Below are 18,139 nucleotides of genomic sequence, written 5' to 3'. Positions count from 1 at the left end.
TTTATATAACCTCGACACCTGTTGGCATGGCACTCTATATTGTCACCTAATATGCACATCCTTGTGAAGGCGCATGGCTCAGTGGTTAGAGCATTGAGCTTACGATCGCAAGGTTGTGAGTTCGAATCCCGTGTTGTGTTCTTGAGCAAGACACTTTATTTCACATTGCTCCAGTTCACTCGGCTGTAGAAATGAGTTGCGATGTCACAGGTGCCAAACTGTATCGGCCTTTGCCTTTCCCTTCGATAACACTGGTGGCGTGGAGAGGGGAGACCGGTATGCATGGGCGACTGCCGGTCTTCCATAAACAACCTTGCCTGGACTTGTGCCACGAAGGGTAATTTTCTAGGTGCAGTCCCATGGTCATTCGTGACTGAAGGGGTCTCAGCATGCAGCATCCTTTATCCAGCTGATTGGTGAGAGATTTAAATTGTTCTCCTCAATTTGCCCTATATCTTTTGGTGATACTTTACCATCTCTGTACTGCACCCACCTCCAGCTGACTTTTTGTTAGGGTTTTATTGTTTGTAATTTAGTCACAAATGGGATCTGCTGAACATGTTTATGCTTTTTGTTCACGTATCTTAGCGTGCTAACTAGCCGTCAGTCAGCTCTACATTGTACACTCTTACCAGGTGATATTGAAATTATCTTAATTCTCTGTTTCCCAATTAGACAAATTGAAGTAGGAAAGTTGGAAGGGGATTAGTGGAGTACTTTATGAACCATCTCAAATTCATTAAGTTATCCACTGTCTAATATTAATTACCCGTATTCATATTTATTTGCTGTTGTCTGCTAAAAACTTTTTGTTCATATTAGTATTGTTTTTTTTATCTCCTTCGAAAGACAGACAATTCCTGATAGATTCCACCTCTATATAACCTAAATTGTTTTTCAAAAGTTAATTAATTGAGACGACTATTCCCCCCATTGAAGAATTGTTATATTTGTTGCACTAAAGTTAATTTTTATTTCTGTCCCTTGAATCAAAACTGCAAATAAAACCTTGTTTTTCTGTGATTGACATGTCCTTCTAATTTCTTCTACTTTTGGCTATTTCTGTTGTTTCACTAACCCAAATAATATAGCAGCAATGACTTCATTTATCTCTTCCATGTACATATTTGCATCATCTAATCTTCAACGAAGAATCTGACTTCGATTCTGGCCCAAAATTCTGAATTATTTGTATTGAATATAGTCCAGTTTTAAAATATCACTTAATTGTAATTATCAGCAACTTCAGTTTTACATTTTGTGCTTTCCTTTGTCATCTTTAAAAACCGATGTTGATAAGTTGAGAATTTTGGTTTTTAAAAGTGAATTCATAAACCTTTACATGGGCTCTCTTCTGTAAACATACCTCATGACTTACTTTATCAAGGCCGTTTTGAAATATAAAGACTAGTATAACAAGTTCATGTTGCTATATTTGGACAAGTAGAAATTAGTAGAAGTCATCCAGTAGAAATGGACTACATACTTCAATTATATTGGGTCAAAATATTAAGTTATACTTCTACATTTACTTGGTTCCAGCTGTGATCTATTGAGCTTGATGTAAGAACATTGAGAGTTAATCATTGACAAACAGAAATATAACCAAACCCACCATTACTCATGTGGGAGATAGGTTTCTACCCATTTCTTTTATGTTCTGAGAAAGATAAGAATGGAAGATAAGTAACTAGTTGGTTGATCAGTTTTCCCCTTTGACTAAACAGAAATGAAGGTCATGTTAGTCTACTTAGAAGACACTTATTATGACAAGAAAGCCAGGTAGATGTCATCAACATAATTATCACCTGTATATCTCTCCCTCTCCCCCTCTCTCTCTCACTTCTGCTAAAGACCAATGAATGTGTATGTGAAATCTCTCTCTAGTTTCTAAACTTTCTCTAATTCAATATGGTTGAGATGTAACACAAATCATAGTTTCCATAGTATTCTTTTGTTTTACTTTACTTTTAATTTGCCCCATCTGTACATACAGATGAAGTTTGGTAAGTGATGTTGGAATGTTCTCTGCATGATTACTGAAAATACCTATATGCTTGTTCTTACAACTGTCAATGTGGATTGAGAGCTGTTTATTTTTTGTTTTAAATTTTTTTTTGTTTTTGGTTTTGTTTTATTCTGCTGCCTTGTATTAAAACACCAGTTCATCATGTTTACTAAATTTTGTTTTTGAACTTTAAAAAAAAAAAAAATTTCTCAAATGAATTAAAATGATCCTTCTGACTTTATATAATTTCCATTCAATATTAGAATTTCTTACATTACTGCAAGATGTTCATAGTTTCTAAAATCTTGGCAGTGCTCCAGCATGGCCAAAGCCTAATGGTTTTAAAGCCACTAAACACTTGAGTTGACACTTTTCTCGAGTATAGGTTGTGTTGAATGCTTTAGCCAGTAGCATGTCTGCTTAACTTTCAAATACATTTATGTTTCTTCATTAATTGATTTTGCAAATTAAGGTAATTTATCTCATTGGAAAACTTATTGAGAATCCTATGACAGACTATTTTGCTATTAGTTGAAGTTCTGGAGTGACATTGGAAAGTTTAGAAATTCTTCTGGACACATCAAAACCCTTTATATTTTTAATTCCCATTTATGGCCTTAAAATATTCCACTCTTTATTAATTTAATTCATACAATGCAAATGTTATTATTACTCCATACATTTTTTTCTCTATGCCATCTCTTTTGTAGCTTTTCAAGTCAGACTTTTGGCATTGAAAAATAGCGGGGGAGTCTGAATTTATTTGTGCAACTGTTTTACTTTCCGTAATATTGATATTTATAACTATCTGGATTAATTAGGAAAATAACACCAGTTAATATGAAGACTGATTTTAGTGTGGAAACTTGATAAAAAGCCTATATAACAATTAGTGAACATAATGAGTATATTAGGATTATTGGAAGATCAAGAGATATATGTTTACTAATTAGTAAAAACTGATAACTAGTATCAATAACAACTAATTGATATAATGTTAATCGTTTACTACTGTGGCCTTCATTAAAACTAAAAAAATATATTTATATTTTTCGGTAATTTTTTGGCTTCTCAGTCTATATGAATGTTTTTCAATGACCAATGAATGTCTCCTTTGTTTAATGAATGTCTCTTTTGTTTCCAGCCCTTCATGTCACCCAGATTTCCAGGTGGACCACGTGCCCCTGGACCAGTTCGGATGCCAAATCAAGTAGATTTTAATGTAAGTTTATTTCATGTCCATATCTTCTCTGAGCTTGTCAGGTTTTGCTGATAGATATTACTGGACCATCTTGAAAATCTTACTATCCAGTGTGGAGTTTAAAGGTATCTCACCATTATCAGTATCACAGCTATCATAATTTTTGGGAATCATATTCTTCAGCTATATAAGAAATTATCAGTAATTTATGTTACCTCAGGTTCTACAAAACTTGGTTCTAACTATGAAAATCTATGACATATTATCATGCATTGCTACATTATTGTATACAACATATACACCCATATAAATATGATGTATTGTACAGTGGCATGACATGCATTGAACATGCACATACACACATGTATATAGCAATGTATTGATATATATTACTTATTATACAATGTCAGCACACTTTAGGACATGTGTTGACTTTCATTTTAGATAATGAGATATGGTTTCTGTTTGAAGGATGACAGAGTTTAGGGAGATGTGGCTGCCATATTGAAAAGCCTTTTACTATGCCTCTCCTTTTTTATTGTTTAATGAGATTTGATGACATTAAACATGAAGTAATTATATAGAAACTGGCTTGAAAGCCTGGCAATAGAGCTTAAATTACTTTTTAAACCTTTTATTCCATGAGAAATGTGTGCCTAAAAGCAATTGGATAATTTGTATTTGTCCATACAAGCATGGGTTTGATGATTTTGCAAATCTGAACATTTTCATAGCTGCAGCAAACTAAATAATAACCATTTAATTATGAGTGACAACTATGAGTGATGCAAGTGAAATAATGTGTTTAGATTAATAACACACATGACAGAATATCCTGGAATTTGATTAAAAAGCTCACATAGCTGAAAATAGAGTAGGAGGGCATTATTTTATGTTGATATGTATTGTACATTATATAACTAATAGATATTAACTGTATAATAAATACATAGTTGTTATGGTTAGCTTATCAATATTTTAGCTTGATGCTCTGCTCTTTTAGGTAGTTGACATTAGGGAGCCCCCCCCCACACCAAAACGGGCAGTGAAGCTCAGTGCAGTCATCTGGCTAGCCAGCTCCTGTCAAATCATCCAATCTGTGCCAGCATAGAAAACGGATGATAGATGGTGGTGGTGGTGGTGGTGGTGGTGGTGGTGGTCATACCTTTCTATATTTCAAAAGTGTTTGCTACAAACAGAATGTGAAGCAATTGTAAGATTTATAAGAATATAAGAATATGTATTTCTGACTGTTCTGTTGCGTAATTAGATGTTGTAAATATTTTTGTGTTTATGATTGTAGCCTCCAGGGGGAGCTGCTGGGCAGATGTCAATGCCAAACAGTATGGACCCAAGGCCAGGTAAACTTCTTATTAAAGACACATTTCTGTTTTGTTGTTTTGATGATTTCTAGGTGTATATAAAGTAAAAGGGATTCTGATATATTTGATAGGTTGGTAAAGTGCCAGTGTGCCAACTGAATGGCCAAAGAGCAGTTGTGTATAAATATTGAATGTTGTTTAATTAACCCATTTACAGCAGAAATCAGATATATCCACTCAAAATTTCACTACTCTTAACTGTGAAAAGCAGTTTTATACACTAGTCTATCTTGTGTTAAGATATGTCAAGTTTATTGAGGCAATGTGACTTGCAGAAAATATCAATTCTAATTTTTGTTAGACATTTAACACCATTACTGGAATAATGATGAAATTTATTTTGTGGTTAAAGGATTAATTTGTAATTAGAATGAAAGAAATATTTCTCTTCTCTTTGTAATGGAAACTGTTGTAACCACTGATGGTTTTCTCTTGAAAGTGAAGTTTTCACTGGTGCCATAGCTACCTAATCGATTCCAAGATATCACAGTCATGAACGATAAACCAGCATGGCCATAGTCCATTAACTAAAACCCTGTAAAAGAGTTATGCTATTCCTCACTGACTTTATCAAAATATTCAAATGAAATAGAGAACAGTAGTTGTTTAAAGGAGCAGCTTCTGGAACTTTGTGAACCTGAAGAAATTTGTACAACCATCATTATCTGCTGAGTATCATTTTCTATGAGAGGCTGGCTAACTGCTCCCTCTGCCACTGTTGTATTAGATAACTTGTGGCTGTTTTGTTGCAGATATCTGTTCACTAAGTTGCATAGCTGGTCATACATCAATCTACAGGTGAAAATGTCGGTCTTAAATCAATGTTTTCGGCCTATTTGACAGCGTCTTCTTCACTTCATATTACTCTTAGCCTCAAAGAATGAAATATTAATATTAATTTTCAGTATTGAAGACAAGATAGTGGGGCATGGCTTTAAAGCCAGGAGCTTCACATGCCTGTTGTACACCATGTTCTAACTGAAAATGTTAATACAGTTCTATATTTAAGAGATGAGGAATTGTGTATGTTATTTACATTTGACCTCATCTTGTTTGTTAACACAAATTGTTCTACATGAACTTATATTTTCTCTCTCACACACACACACACACACACACACATATATTTATGCGTGTGTGTTCGTGTCTGTGTTTGCCCCCACAACAACAATTGCTTGACAGCTGATGCTGGTGTGTTTGCACCCCCATAACTGAGTTGTTCGGCAAAAGAGACTGATAGAATAAGCACAAGGCTTACAGGGACTAAGTCCAGGAGTTGATTTCTTTGACTAAAGGGCGGTGCTCCAGCATGGCCACTGTCAGATGACTGAAACAAGTAAAAGAATAAAAGAATACCAGAAGACCGTTCCATACCACTAAACCAAGAAGGTTCTTTGAATATGTACAAACGTTTGCATAACTGAGATATTTTGGTTGGATCAGTTTTACACTTCTTTCTACATTACAGAAGCTTACATTTTTCATGCTTTCCATGAATTTTCCCCAGGTCCAACTAGTACTATTACAAATTAACCATAAAGAATCTCCTTGCTTTGAAGGTTTGATGATGTGGTTGTTTATCCTTAGAATGACATTGTAGGGTAGGTGTGAGATGCCAGATCTGGTTGGTTTGAACATAAAACAGGTAGAATATTTGGGCCGGATTTGGCCAGTTGAAATGCTAAAGGGTTAAACCAAACTACATCAAGTGTGATATACTGGTGAGACAAGAACAGACATTTTTAACATTTTCAACATTATTTACATTTGACGGATATTTGTCCTCATCTTGTTTGTTGTTAACACAAAGTTTCAGCTAATATACCCTCCAGCTTTCATCAGGTGTCTTGGGGAAATTTCGAACCTGGGTTCTCAAGCCTAAAGTATTTTTCAATGTTATTATTATTATTCAAGTAACTGCTTGGAATCGAACTCAGAATCTTGGGTTTAGTAGTCCACGCTCTTAACCACTATACCATATGCCTGTGAGCAATTATGGAGTGAGTTTTAGGGCTTATAAATCTAATATTTTCCTATCCCTCCTTAAGACCGGTTCCCATATGCTATTCAATCTGCACTCTGTTTGCTTAGGAAGTGGTTGTGTCCTAGCATATGTGCTGCTTCTTTTAGTTTCCATATTTTCCAGTGGTGTTCTCTGTCTATTATTTTAACTTCATCCCACAGGGGGAGGTGGTCGTCATTTTTCCATACATGATTAGCTATACCTGATTTATCCATATCTCTTCATGTCACAGCTTTGCGATGTTCCTCTACCCTTATTTTGAGGGGGGACATGTTTCGCCTTTGTATAACCTACCACAGCTGCATGGGATGGAATACATGCAGTTTTTGGGCATACTCTCTTCTATTAGTGGTTTTACTCAAAGAAGATATTTGTGAAGTGTTGTATTACTCTTGAATACTGTCCTGATGTCATATGGGCCACATATCTTTTGTATCTTGTCGGAGAGGGTTTTCACATAGGGTAGACAGACTGTGAACAGTTTATTGGTATCATCCTCTTAATTATGTATTACCATTCTCCTCGGTGCAAAAAGATTAAGAAAAACATCAAAAAAGGTAATAACAAAAGAAAGTTAGAAGGAAAACAGAGGTCTTATGTCATATATATCAACCAGATATTTGTAAATAAATTGTGAAAGGGGGGAAAAAAAGAGATATAGGAACATGCTATATTGCTTGTTTATTTTTAGAATGACAATGTAGGGTAGGTGTGAGATGCCAGATCTGGTTGGTTTGAACATAAAACAGGTAGAATATTTGGACTGGATATGGCCAGTTTAAATGCTAAAGGTTTTAACCAAATTACATCAAGTGGGATATAATGGTGGGACAAGAAAAGACACTGCATTAGCATGTTCCTATATCTCTTTTTTTCCCCCTCTTTCACAATTTATTTACAAATGTCTGGTTGATATATACAACATAAGATCTTTGTTTTTCTTCTTACTTTCTTTCGTTATTACCTTTTTTGACGTTTTTCTTAATCTTTTTGCACTGAGGAGAATGGTAATACATAATTAAATCAATTTCATTTAATTATCATTATAATTAATTTAATATTTCCCATGTTTTTCTTATCATTCGAAACGATCGTCTGCAAAAATTAAATTTTAAAAAAAAAACTTTTAACATCTCTTCTTTATTTTTCTAACTGTTAGTTATGTTTATATAAGATTTTATCTTATACATGCCTATAACAAACTTTTTAAAGTATTGAGTTGAATTTCGTGTAGCCACCTGTTGGCCACTATTCTCCCCAACCCATTTTATAGGGGGTATTACCCATTTTTCTGGGCTCTTTTCACAGCTATACCCCATTCGAAATTTGCATTAGTTTTTGTACTGGGGGTGGGGGGAGGGATGGAGTGGGGCTTGTTTGTAGTGTGTAGAGAAAACGTTAAACTTGCCTGAAAAAAAAAAGACATGGTCTTTCCCCACCAACTAAGAGACATGAAGAACTATGGAAAAAGGCAAATAAGTACTGGGGGTGGGGGAAAGAAGAGAGAACTAACACTTGATCATTCTAGAACTCCCAGAATAAAAATGTATACACCTGAAAGACTAAATGTCTTTCTCTCTTCTTCATTATTAAAAGTAAAGAAGCTAGAAAAGATCGATTGTATTTCAGCCTAATTGTCATTGTAAATGGCTGATGCTTTCCTGCCTCTGTTTCTATTGCTTCACTCCTTTTCTTTACGGTAAGAGAGAGAAGGTGCATGGCTCAGTGGTTAGGGGTATTTGGCCCACGATCATAATGTCATGAATACGATGCCCTGTGGTGCGCTGTGTTCTTGAGCAAGGTACTCTACTTCACCTTGCTGCAGTCCACTCAGCTGGCAAAAATGAGTTATAACTGTAATTCAAAGAGGCCAGCCTTGTCACTTTTGTGTGAGATTGAATCTCCCTGAGAATTACGTTATGGTATGCATGTCTGCAGAGTACTCAGCCACTTGTGCATTAATTTTACGAGCAGACTGTTCTGTTGATCAGATAAACAGGAACCTCATCATTGTAACCCCGATGGAGTGCCATTTTTTAAAAAGAGTGAAAGGAAAGGAAGTGTTCCATATCGTAAAGCAAAAAATGTCATGTTTAGTATAAGTAGTGAAAGCTAAGACGAAATAATGGCTATTCCATCGTAACAACAGCCTGCACATTGGTGTTTATCTGGGGGTTTGGTCTCGAGATCTGTGAGACCCACAAATGCCGCTGTTGGGACTGGATTAATTCCCATAGTGACCCTAATAACTAAAAAGATCTTCCTGCCCCTATATAGGATCCTTTTTCGTTTTCTTGCAACCACTTGCTCCAGTTCACTCAGCTGACCAAAATGAGTTGTAGCTGTAATTCAAAGGGGCCAGCCTCATATTATGTGAGAGGCTGAATTTCTCTGAGAACTATGTTAATGGTATGCATGTCTTTGGAGTATTCAGCCACTTGTGAGTTAATTTTATCCTTGTGTGGTAATGAAAAGTGAAAGTGACAATCCAATATTTGCTGTAATTATTTGTCTTTGATTTAACAACGTGTCTATGTATCAATGTATCAACTTTTCTTGCAATGTGATAACCATTTAAAAACACAAAGCAAATACCACCTCCACTCACTCTCTCTCTCTTTTTCTCTCTGTCCTGCTCTCTCCCGTTTTGCCACTCTTCTTCTTTTGAATTAAGTAGACACACCACATGTACGCACGTACGTACGTACGTACAAAAACAACAAGTTGGCATATTAATGTTATTGATGATTAAATAAGATTTTAAAGGGTAATCTGAATACTAAAGGGTTAATTGGGTCTTATCAACATTGAATTTCAACTCTGTCTTCCTTTCTTGTTGAAAAAAGAAAAATCACACCACAAGCACCATTGTTTCATCCACTCCAGTCAACAGCATAACATTAGAACAGTGTCACCGACAATATTCATCATAAATATATCCACAACATTACTCTCATCATCATTATTTCTCTCAGTTCGTTATTTTTCCTATCTTCCAACAGGTCATCCTGGAATTGGTCCAATGCAGCGAATGAACCATCCTGGTAGAATGCAGGGCCCAATAAACCCAGTTAGTAACATCTTTTATTTAACATTTTCTTTGGTTTTCAGTTACCCATTATTTCTCTTTGCTTATATCATTGGACCCATAGCTGTCTGTTTTCATCACTACTTATTTTAGCTAGGTAAAATATAGCAAAAATACGAGTAGTAAAATATACGCTGAATTAAACTTTCTTTTTTCATAGTCACCATTTACCAAAGTGGCTAATTTACTTCAATTAATTCTCGTTTTAATTAGCAGTGACATTCACTGCTTGGTTTCACCAATGTGAAATGTAAACTGTTTGGTCTTTGATGATTTAAAGCTACAAGAAGTGATAGAAGAAGGTGTGGCTTGATAGGGATCTTACAGAAATTAATGAAATGCCATCAAGTCATGTTGATGTGTGTGAGACATGGCCATGTGAAGTTGTTTGTAATTTTTGTCTTCGGTGATGAAGATCCTTGTTGAAAGCAATGAGGTTTTCTTTCTCATATGACAACAAATCCTGCTTTATGTAACGGGATAGCATCAACAACAACTTGTTTCATTACTTTATCTTCCATGTACACAAAACTTGTGGAAGGAGTAATCTGCATTGTCTAAAACTTTATTGCTGAAAAAAAGGAGGGATAAACATATATGGAAAACTCACTTTTTTTCTGTCAAGGGCTTGCATGCCCCAATATTAGACTACTTTCTTTGGTCAATACACAGTGATTGCTTATAAGCTTTTAAGTTTATAAAATATTATTATTAAATACATAAGAAAAGGTAGTGAGCTGGCAGAATCGGTAGCATGCCGGACAAAATGCTCAGTGGCATTTTGTCCGTCTTTATGTTCTGAGTTCAAATTCCGCTGAGGCTGACTTTGCCTTTCATCCTTTTGGGGTCGATAAATTAAGTAGCAGTCAAGTACTGAGGTTGATGTAACCAAATTTACCCTTCCCCCCAAATTTTGGGCCTTGTGCCTGCAGTAGAAAGGATTGTCTACAGGTCAAGGGTGGATAACCTATACAAAACGCAAATATTTAGTTTGCATGTGGTAAAATTGTAAAACAGGAATATAAGTATTTTCTCTGACGTTAACATTTTAATGTGAATTATAATTATCAGTATAGATACACATTCTTCACAAAACGTCCTTGGAGATTTTGGGTTCGAAGTTATGATTATGATAACACTGCTGAAAATATTTTCTAATTAATCAGTAGCAGATATTATTTTATTGTTTTTGAATTTGTTCTGAAGATTTGAAGGAAAAAAAAAAAAGCACGTTGATTTATTACTTTACCCAGTTGTTGTGAGTAGTTTACACATGAAAATAGGGGCTTTATCATTGTTCTTCTTTATGGTGTGGACTTGTATTTCTCTCCTTACTAGACTGATATTAATAACAATGATAACTTGTTGAAATTGTGTTGTTATTTTTCTAGGTCTATGAAACAATACAGAATTACGGTGGCATCAGAGGTCCACCTCCAAACAGTATGGGTCCAACAGCTCCTGGTGCCATGCCACCCATGAGCATGTAAGTAAAGATTGTTTTTGATCAATTTTCCCTGTAGTCGTTGTAAAAGGAGATGCACAGTGAACACATGTGATTAGGCGCATGTCACGATCCCCATATATACCTAAGCAATTCAGTTGTCTGGCTTTTTCAATCAGTATTTTAGTTTATTTGGACACTGGAGACAACAGGCTTTGGTTACCAAGTTCCCTATTGTTAGGTTTCTGAGGTCAGAGTTGCTTTTAATATCTCTGGGTTTCAGAAACAAAGAAAGGAAAATGGAGTGGTGGTGGTGGTCGGGCAGCCTGTCAAAAATGTCCTCTAGAGAGGCATTAGGTGTCATTCTCTTTGAATTAACTAATTATGCACCTTCAGCTGAATTTGAACTTGCTGTCTTACTGTATATATAACAGTTCAACATTTCAGTTGATTCTTTTAGGATAGTTTTCAGCTCCAGATTATTTCTTATTTCACTAAAAACAAGAAACTTCTGTTTGTCCCTTAATTATTTGACATCACAGAGATATTAGATATAATATGCTGCCCATGTAAATCATCTTCGGGCTATACTGAAATTGAAGAACAGACAATGGACCCAGGTACAACTCCCAGTTTCACCAGCTCCAGTCAAACTGTCCAACCAATGCCAGCATGGAAAACGGATGTTAAATGATGATGAAGAGGAAGGGGATGATATTCTTCAGTTCAGTCGAGTTCCATGCATATTCTAATCCAATTTGGAGAATTTATTGTTAAGATATTGCAAATTTTGAAACTTAATTACATGTGAAAAGTTATATAGAATTGGTTGAGAGGAATATTTAGTGCTTGTTTATAGTTTGGCAATAAATTTTGAGCCATGTTTTTGCTTGTAAACTTTACGAAGCTTAATCAGCTTTTTCCAATGTTGATATTATATAAATGCCTTAGATAGAGAGATGACCTGATTTTTGCTTGAGACTATTTTTCATTTAACTTATGCCACTGAACCCTTTTAGTTCAGTATCAATTTGAAGACCACAATAGCATATACCAAAAAGGGCTTCAGTGGTAGACCTAAACTGTCTCCCAGCGTAACACCATCATCAAGCTCTTGGGTACTTTTAACAGAGTCCATTCCGTTTCAAGTATTCAGACTAGGTTTCTATCTCTACTCCATCCACTTCTTACTAAGGTGTGCATATGTGCAAGAACATACACACATCATCATGTTACGCTGGGTTTTGTTATCGAAATCGAGATGGCACCTGTACCAGTGGAGTGTTAAGAGCACCATCTGAGCGTGATCGTTACCAGCGTCGCTTTACTGGCACTTGTGCTGGTGGCATGTGAAAACACATCCGAGCGAGGTCGTTGCCAGTGCCGCTGGACTGGCTCCCGTGTAGGTGGCATGTAAAATACACCATTTTGAGTATGGCTGTTGCCAGTACCGCCTGACTGGCCTTTGTGCCGGTGGCATGTAAAAGGACCCACTACACTCTTGGAGTGGTTGGCGTTTGGAAAAGCATCCAGCTGTAGAAAGTCTGCCAGATCAGATTGGAGCCTGGTGTAGCTATTTGGTTCGCCAGTCCTCAGTCAAATTGCCAACCCATGCTAGCATGAAAGGCGGACGTTAAACGATGATGATGTTGTGGAATTAGAGACTCCTTATTTTGGAAAACAGATATGGGTTAGTATCTGGCTGTGGAACCATGCCTCAACGGAACTAATCTATGCAAATGTAGAAAAATAGATGTAAAACGGACCAAAAATAAGAAAATATAGAAATCATTATTAAATGTGTTGCTTTGAAAACCTTGTTAAATTTTGAATTACTTTTAAGGCAGTACAATTACCCTTCTTGTATTGTTTTTAAATAACTTAAGGGATCCATGTAAGGCTTTTAACGTAACAATGTTCACTTCTCTCTTTCTATTTTTTCTCAGGCCTGGTGGACAAGGAAACAGACCATGGCCCCCAACATCTTCATCAGTAAGTTATTTTCTCTACTTTTTTATTTAATGATAATTACAACATATAATTAACTAATTTGTTTATAACAGTTGAAACAGCAGAAGGAACAGAATATCTGCTGAGTTGGACTGATGATGCGAACACAAAGAACTGACAATTATAACACTGGCCTATTATTGCAAAGTTGAAAGTATTCTTCCAGAATTACAAAGTGTAACACTGTTATAGAATTACCAGGTGTACTAGTGTTACAAGACTGTCATATGTAACACAGTATTACTGTAACAAAATACTGTGACACAGTCAACAACAAGTTTATGCATTTTAACTGGTCTTAGGTGTAAATTTACAGGACTTCCAGGTGTAACATAGCATCCAGTTATGTGTTGTATTATACACTATCTATGTAATACCTGTGGTACATATTGTTAACTATTAACTTTAAGGTTTGGGTACATGATAACTCTTTTTATTTGAGTGTTGACTTTGTTTTGGTTATGTGATAAGTGCATTTGATAATTGTATGGTCTGATAATATATGTTAATTAATTCCAGATCAGTTTATAAAAATATGATGGTATTGTATATCCTAATATTGTTACTTAAATAAGAAGCTGTGTTTTCTTCAGCTTGATTTTCCTGAATATTTTTTCCATCCTTTATTTTTCTAGATAAATTATTCATCAGCATCACCTGGCAGTTATAATGTAAGTCTGTTCCCCAGCTTCTTCTGTAAATTGCTGTAATTTTTCTTTTTGTTATACGACTTGTCTCTTGTTCCTCTCCCTACTTTTTAAGATGTTCATTGTGTATGTGAAGCAATGAGGATTTAGGGACTGACTATTATACTGTTATTAAATTCACTGCAGAATCATTTTGTACATTAACAAATATTGCGAAACCCCTCGTTTCCCTTGAGCAACTTTGGGCTTATTTATAAAATCTATTGGGGACAGATGATTATGTTATAGATGAGATAGTTGTTTGAGTTGATCTCTGACAACCTCACTTTTGTACGAAACAGCAGTCTGGTTTTGGTTGAAGGTCGTTCTCTAGTCTTTTTTCATATAACTGTTTTGTGATCCCAATTTAACAGAAAGGATTATATACTTTCTGATATTAATAGGGTATTATAGAATACTTCAGTATCAATCATTTCATTTCTGAAAAGAGTGATAAGAAAACGTCTGTCAGAGACAGCTGAGGAGAGCTTAATGTAACTATAAACAAAAAGAAACAATAACCGGAGCTGGAAGAGAGTATTGCAAGCTGCTAAACAGGAGGGAAACCCAGTTTGAAATAGATCTATTATGCGAGTTCTTTTCGTGGTCTTTGTGGCTGAGTGATAGATGCCACAGTTCAGGGAAGGCTCCTGGTTTAATCCTCATAAAGTTTGCAATTTTGAAAACAGTAGAAAACCCAGGAGTCATGACCTAGGTGGACCTGATTACCTTAACATGCCAGGAAGTAACAGGCTGAATCACTTGCTTGACAGTTCTCCTGAAGATTTCTGCTGCTGTCTGCTTGCCATGTATTAAGTTTCCACTTTGAGCTCTTCCCAATATCTTCATTGGTGATCAGTCCAAAGTGAAATTATTCAAAAGTTTAAAGTTCTGTTTCCAGAAAATATTTTGATGCATGCTTCTGTTAAAAGCAGTATTTGTAGAGACTGAATGAATTAGATTAATGTTGTTCTTCAGCTGCAACCAGCTCTGATTTAGCAAGCCTATTACCAAAGATATTCTAGTCATAACTGTACATCCTTCTTTTAGGTATTGTGTATCTAATACTACATTAACCCAGTGTATCCCCTTTACTTTTAAAGAATTGAGGGTAGTTTAGCTGCTAATTCTAGCAAATCAAGCTATTTGGCTTGACCAAATGAAGATCAGTATGTTATGTGAAGTCTGTAAATATTTGCAAATGGTGATACATGTTGAAAGGTATAAAACTTGAAGTGTTTGCTATTCTTGTTTTTTTTTTTTTCAATTTTAAATTCTGGCTATAAAGTATTTTTCCAACTATTTTAAGGGTCCACCTGCTACAGGAGGGGCTCCAGGAACGCCGATTATGCCAAGTCCACAAGGTAGGGACAACTGCATTTCCTTGACATTTATTGATTTATTTATTTTTTCTGATTCTCTTTGTTATCATTGAAGGTCCAGTAACTGTGAGTAACAGTACTGAACTATTACCGTGATCAGCTATTCTGTTGTACTGCTGGGTAAGACATATACAAATTATAGTTAAATTAACTAACAACAGGTTCCTCTTCTACCCATCATATATCCTCCCAGCAAAACTAATAGAAGAATAGATGTATAATAAGAAAAAAGAAAATGAAGAAAAAATAATCATTTGTTTTCAAATAATGAAATGATAATTTTCTTTCTGCAATTTATAGATTCTACGAGTTCTGGTGATGGCATGTATGGCATGATGAAAGCTAGTATGCCAAATATGGCAGGGGTGAGTCCAACTATGTTTATGTAGCTTACAAATCAGTCTTAGACTGGGTCTGTGCATGTGTGTGTGTATATATATATATATATATAATTCATAAATCTGCATCGAGCATGAATTGATTTGTAGCTTCTCATTCATAGGCATAATTAATTTGATTTTTTGTTTGTTTTTGTCATTGCCTTAGTATCACATTTCTGTTCTGTAATTTCATAGCTCTTTAGAAGAAATTACAATATCTCAAACCAAGTTTGTTTCTTGGATTGTAGGTGATGATTGTTAATTAACTAATGAATTAATTAATTATTATTGTTCATATTATTAAGGCAGTGAGCTGGCAGAATCATAAGGACACTGGGCAAAATGCTTAACAAGCATTTCATCCATCCTTACATTCTGAGTTCAAAGTCTGCAGAGATTGACTTTGCCCTTCATCCTTTCAGGGTCAATGTAAGCGACTTATCCCTTCCTCCCAAATTTCAGGCCTTCTGCCTATAGTAAAAAGGATTATTATTATCATGTTTTCTGATTTAGGCACAAAACCAGCATTTCTGAAGTGGAGAGAGCAGTTGCAATCAGTGACCCTAGTACTGGTCGTTTTATCAACTCAGATTGTTCAAAGGTGAACTTAGTTGAATATGAACTCTTAATCTAAAGAGGCAAACAAAATACCACATGGCGTTTTGTCTGATGCTCTAACAATTCTGCCTAAATCATCATCATCATGAACATCATCATCATCATCAGTGGCAGTGATTGGCAGATTTGTTAGAGCAATGGACAGCAAGACTTGTGATATTTGTTCTGACTCTTTCAAATCCCACTAGGGTTAACTTAGCCTTTCATCCTTGCTAGATTTGTAAGATAAAGTACTATTCAAACACTAAAGGTTGATTGTATCAACTAATCCCTTTCTCCAGTTTCATATCTTTGCACCCACGTCGGGAATTATCATCTAGTCTTTGTCCCTCAATGTTCTGAATTATGTAGTTATGTCCCTTGATGTTCTGAATCACTGGAGCCAAGTTTGATCATTCTGCAGTTGATAAAATAACTACCAGTTATATACCAAGTGCTAATTAAATCACTTGTATTCAGTTCTTATAAATTTTTGGGTAGGTATCAGTATTAAAAAAGCTATTGATATTATTTCTATATAGGATATTTCTTATTGTGATAGAAAATAGCATAACATTTACACACTGCTTAAATATAATATATATGTATATATATATATATATATATATATATATATATCTACAGTTAGTGAATTATTCTAATTAAGTTCAATGCAGAATAAATGAACTATAATTCACCATTATTTATTCAGTTTTGTCACCGTAATTATTTCAAACATTGGTTGTCAGTATTATCTCTTTTCTATTTATAATAAGTGTGTGCATCTGTGTATACACGTGTGTGCGCGCGCGCACACACACACACGCACATGCTTTTTAATGAGAAGTAAAGGTGGCTAAGTAGTTATGATGTGAGCAGCTGGAGTTCAAACTTGACTGCAGCTGTTACATTGGGTCATTACTAACTTCACTGTCACCTCTACTTTAGTGAGGGTGGGTTGGTATCAGAAAATACTTAATTTATTTGTAAAATACATTCTTAAAATCAATGTTAGCAATTGAAAACGTGGATGTGAAATTGTTAACAACACGGTTGTGTATGCACCTGTGTGTGCACACACTTATATTCATTGAAATTCATTGTGATATTATTGATGTCAAATTGGCATTTCACCCTCCCAGGATTGATAAAATAATTGCCAATCCTATAGAGAGTGGAGGGAGCCCTTTTCTTTTTTTAAATGTTTGTATTGTCTTCATCATCATCATCATCATCAGTAGTAAATGTTCTACGGTCTTGTATCTAATTCTGCTACTCTGCCTTCTTTAGACTTCTTCACTAACCACTCTGTTGTCAGCTATTAAAACTTTATTGCTTGTTTACTATTAGAATTTCTAGACAATATTTATTTATTCATTTAGTTTGCTTACTGTTAAATTACTTTGAATGTTAATTATTATTATTGTTGTTGTTGTGACTACTACTACTACTACTTTTGTGAAATCAGTTGGAATGTGTCGAATTTATTAAATTGTCCTAATCTTCGTGGTTAAACAAAAGTTTTACCAAAACAATAACAAGATTTATATTGTTTGTCATTTGAGGACTGACTGTTTCCCTGGAAATGTCAGTGTAACCGAAATAACAATAATAATTTAAATATCTAATCAAGCAGTTTAATTTGGTCCCAGTAATTTGGTGAAAGTTATCCATATTAATTATATTACTTGAGACATTTTGTAAAGATAAGCATTCAGTAGCAATTCTTGTTAAATCCAATGCCTGTGATCCTTTTTAAAGTACAAATAGTGCAGTGGAATCCTCTGGAATTGATTGCAGATGATTACTGAAAGCATGTTTGGTATGATATTAGTAAAGACACTAAATTGTCCTCTTTCTCACCTTGCATGAAACCAGCTTATATCTATTGGCTTTTGTTTGTTGTTCTCCGGAAAAGGTTTTTTTTTTTTTTTTTTT

At 35.0% G+C, this 18,139-nt stretch overlaps 1 protein-coding gene across 8 annotated transcripts in view; it reads left to right on the top strand.

Annotated features, from left to right (window-relative positions):
- Nucleotides 1-18,139, top strand: part of LOC106874579 (single-stranded DNA-binding protein 3) — a 187,570-nt gene that overhangs the window by 137,395 nt on the left and 32,036 nt on the right. For all 8 annotated transcript variants that reach the window (XM_052970264.1, XM_014922360.2, XM_014922359.2 and 5 more), the window contains 8 exons: nt 3,153-3,230; nt 4,513-4,570; nt 9,617-9,684; nt 11,094-11,188; nt 13,093-13,138; nt 13,792-13,827; nt 15,152-15,206; nt 15,525-15,589. In XM_052970264.1, coding sequence (XP_052826224.1) covers nt 3,153-3,230; nt 4,513-4,570; nt 9,617-9,684; nt 11,094-11,188; nt 13,093-13,138; nt 13,792-13,827; nt 15,152-15,206; nt 15,525-15,589 — 501 coding nt within the window. The remainder of the gene's footprint in view (nt 1-3,152; nt 3,231-4,512; nt 4,571-9,616; nt 9,685-11,093; nt 11,189-13,092; nt 13,139-13,791; nt 13,828-15,151; nt 15,207-15,524; nt 15,590-18,139) is intronic.

This window comes from Octopus bimaculoides, chromosome 8 (genome assembly GCF_001194135.2).
Source record: "Octopus bimaculoides isolate UCB-OBI-ISO-001 chromosome 8, ASM119413v2, whole genome shotgun sequence".
Classification (NCBI taxonomy): Eukaryota; Metazoa; Mollusca; class Cephalopoda; order Octopoda; family Octopodidae; genus Octopus; species Octopus bimaculoides.
Note: the sequence above shows the minus strand (reverse complement) of the source record. Positions and strands in the feature narration are given on the sequence as shown.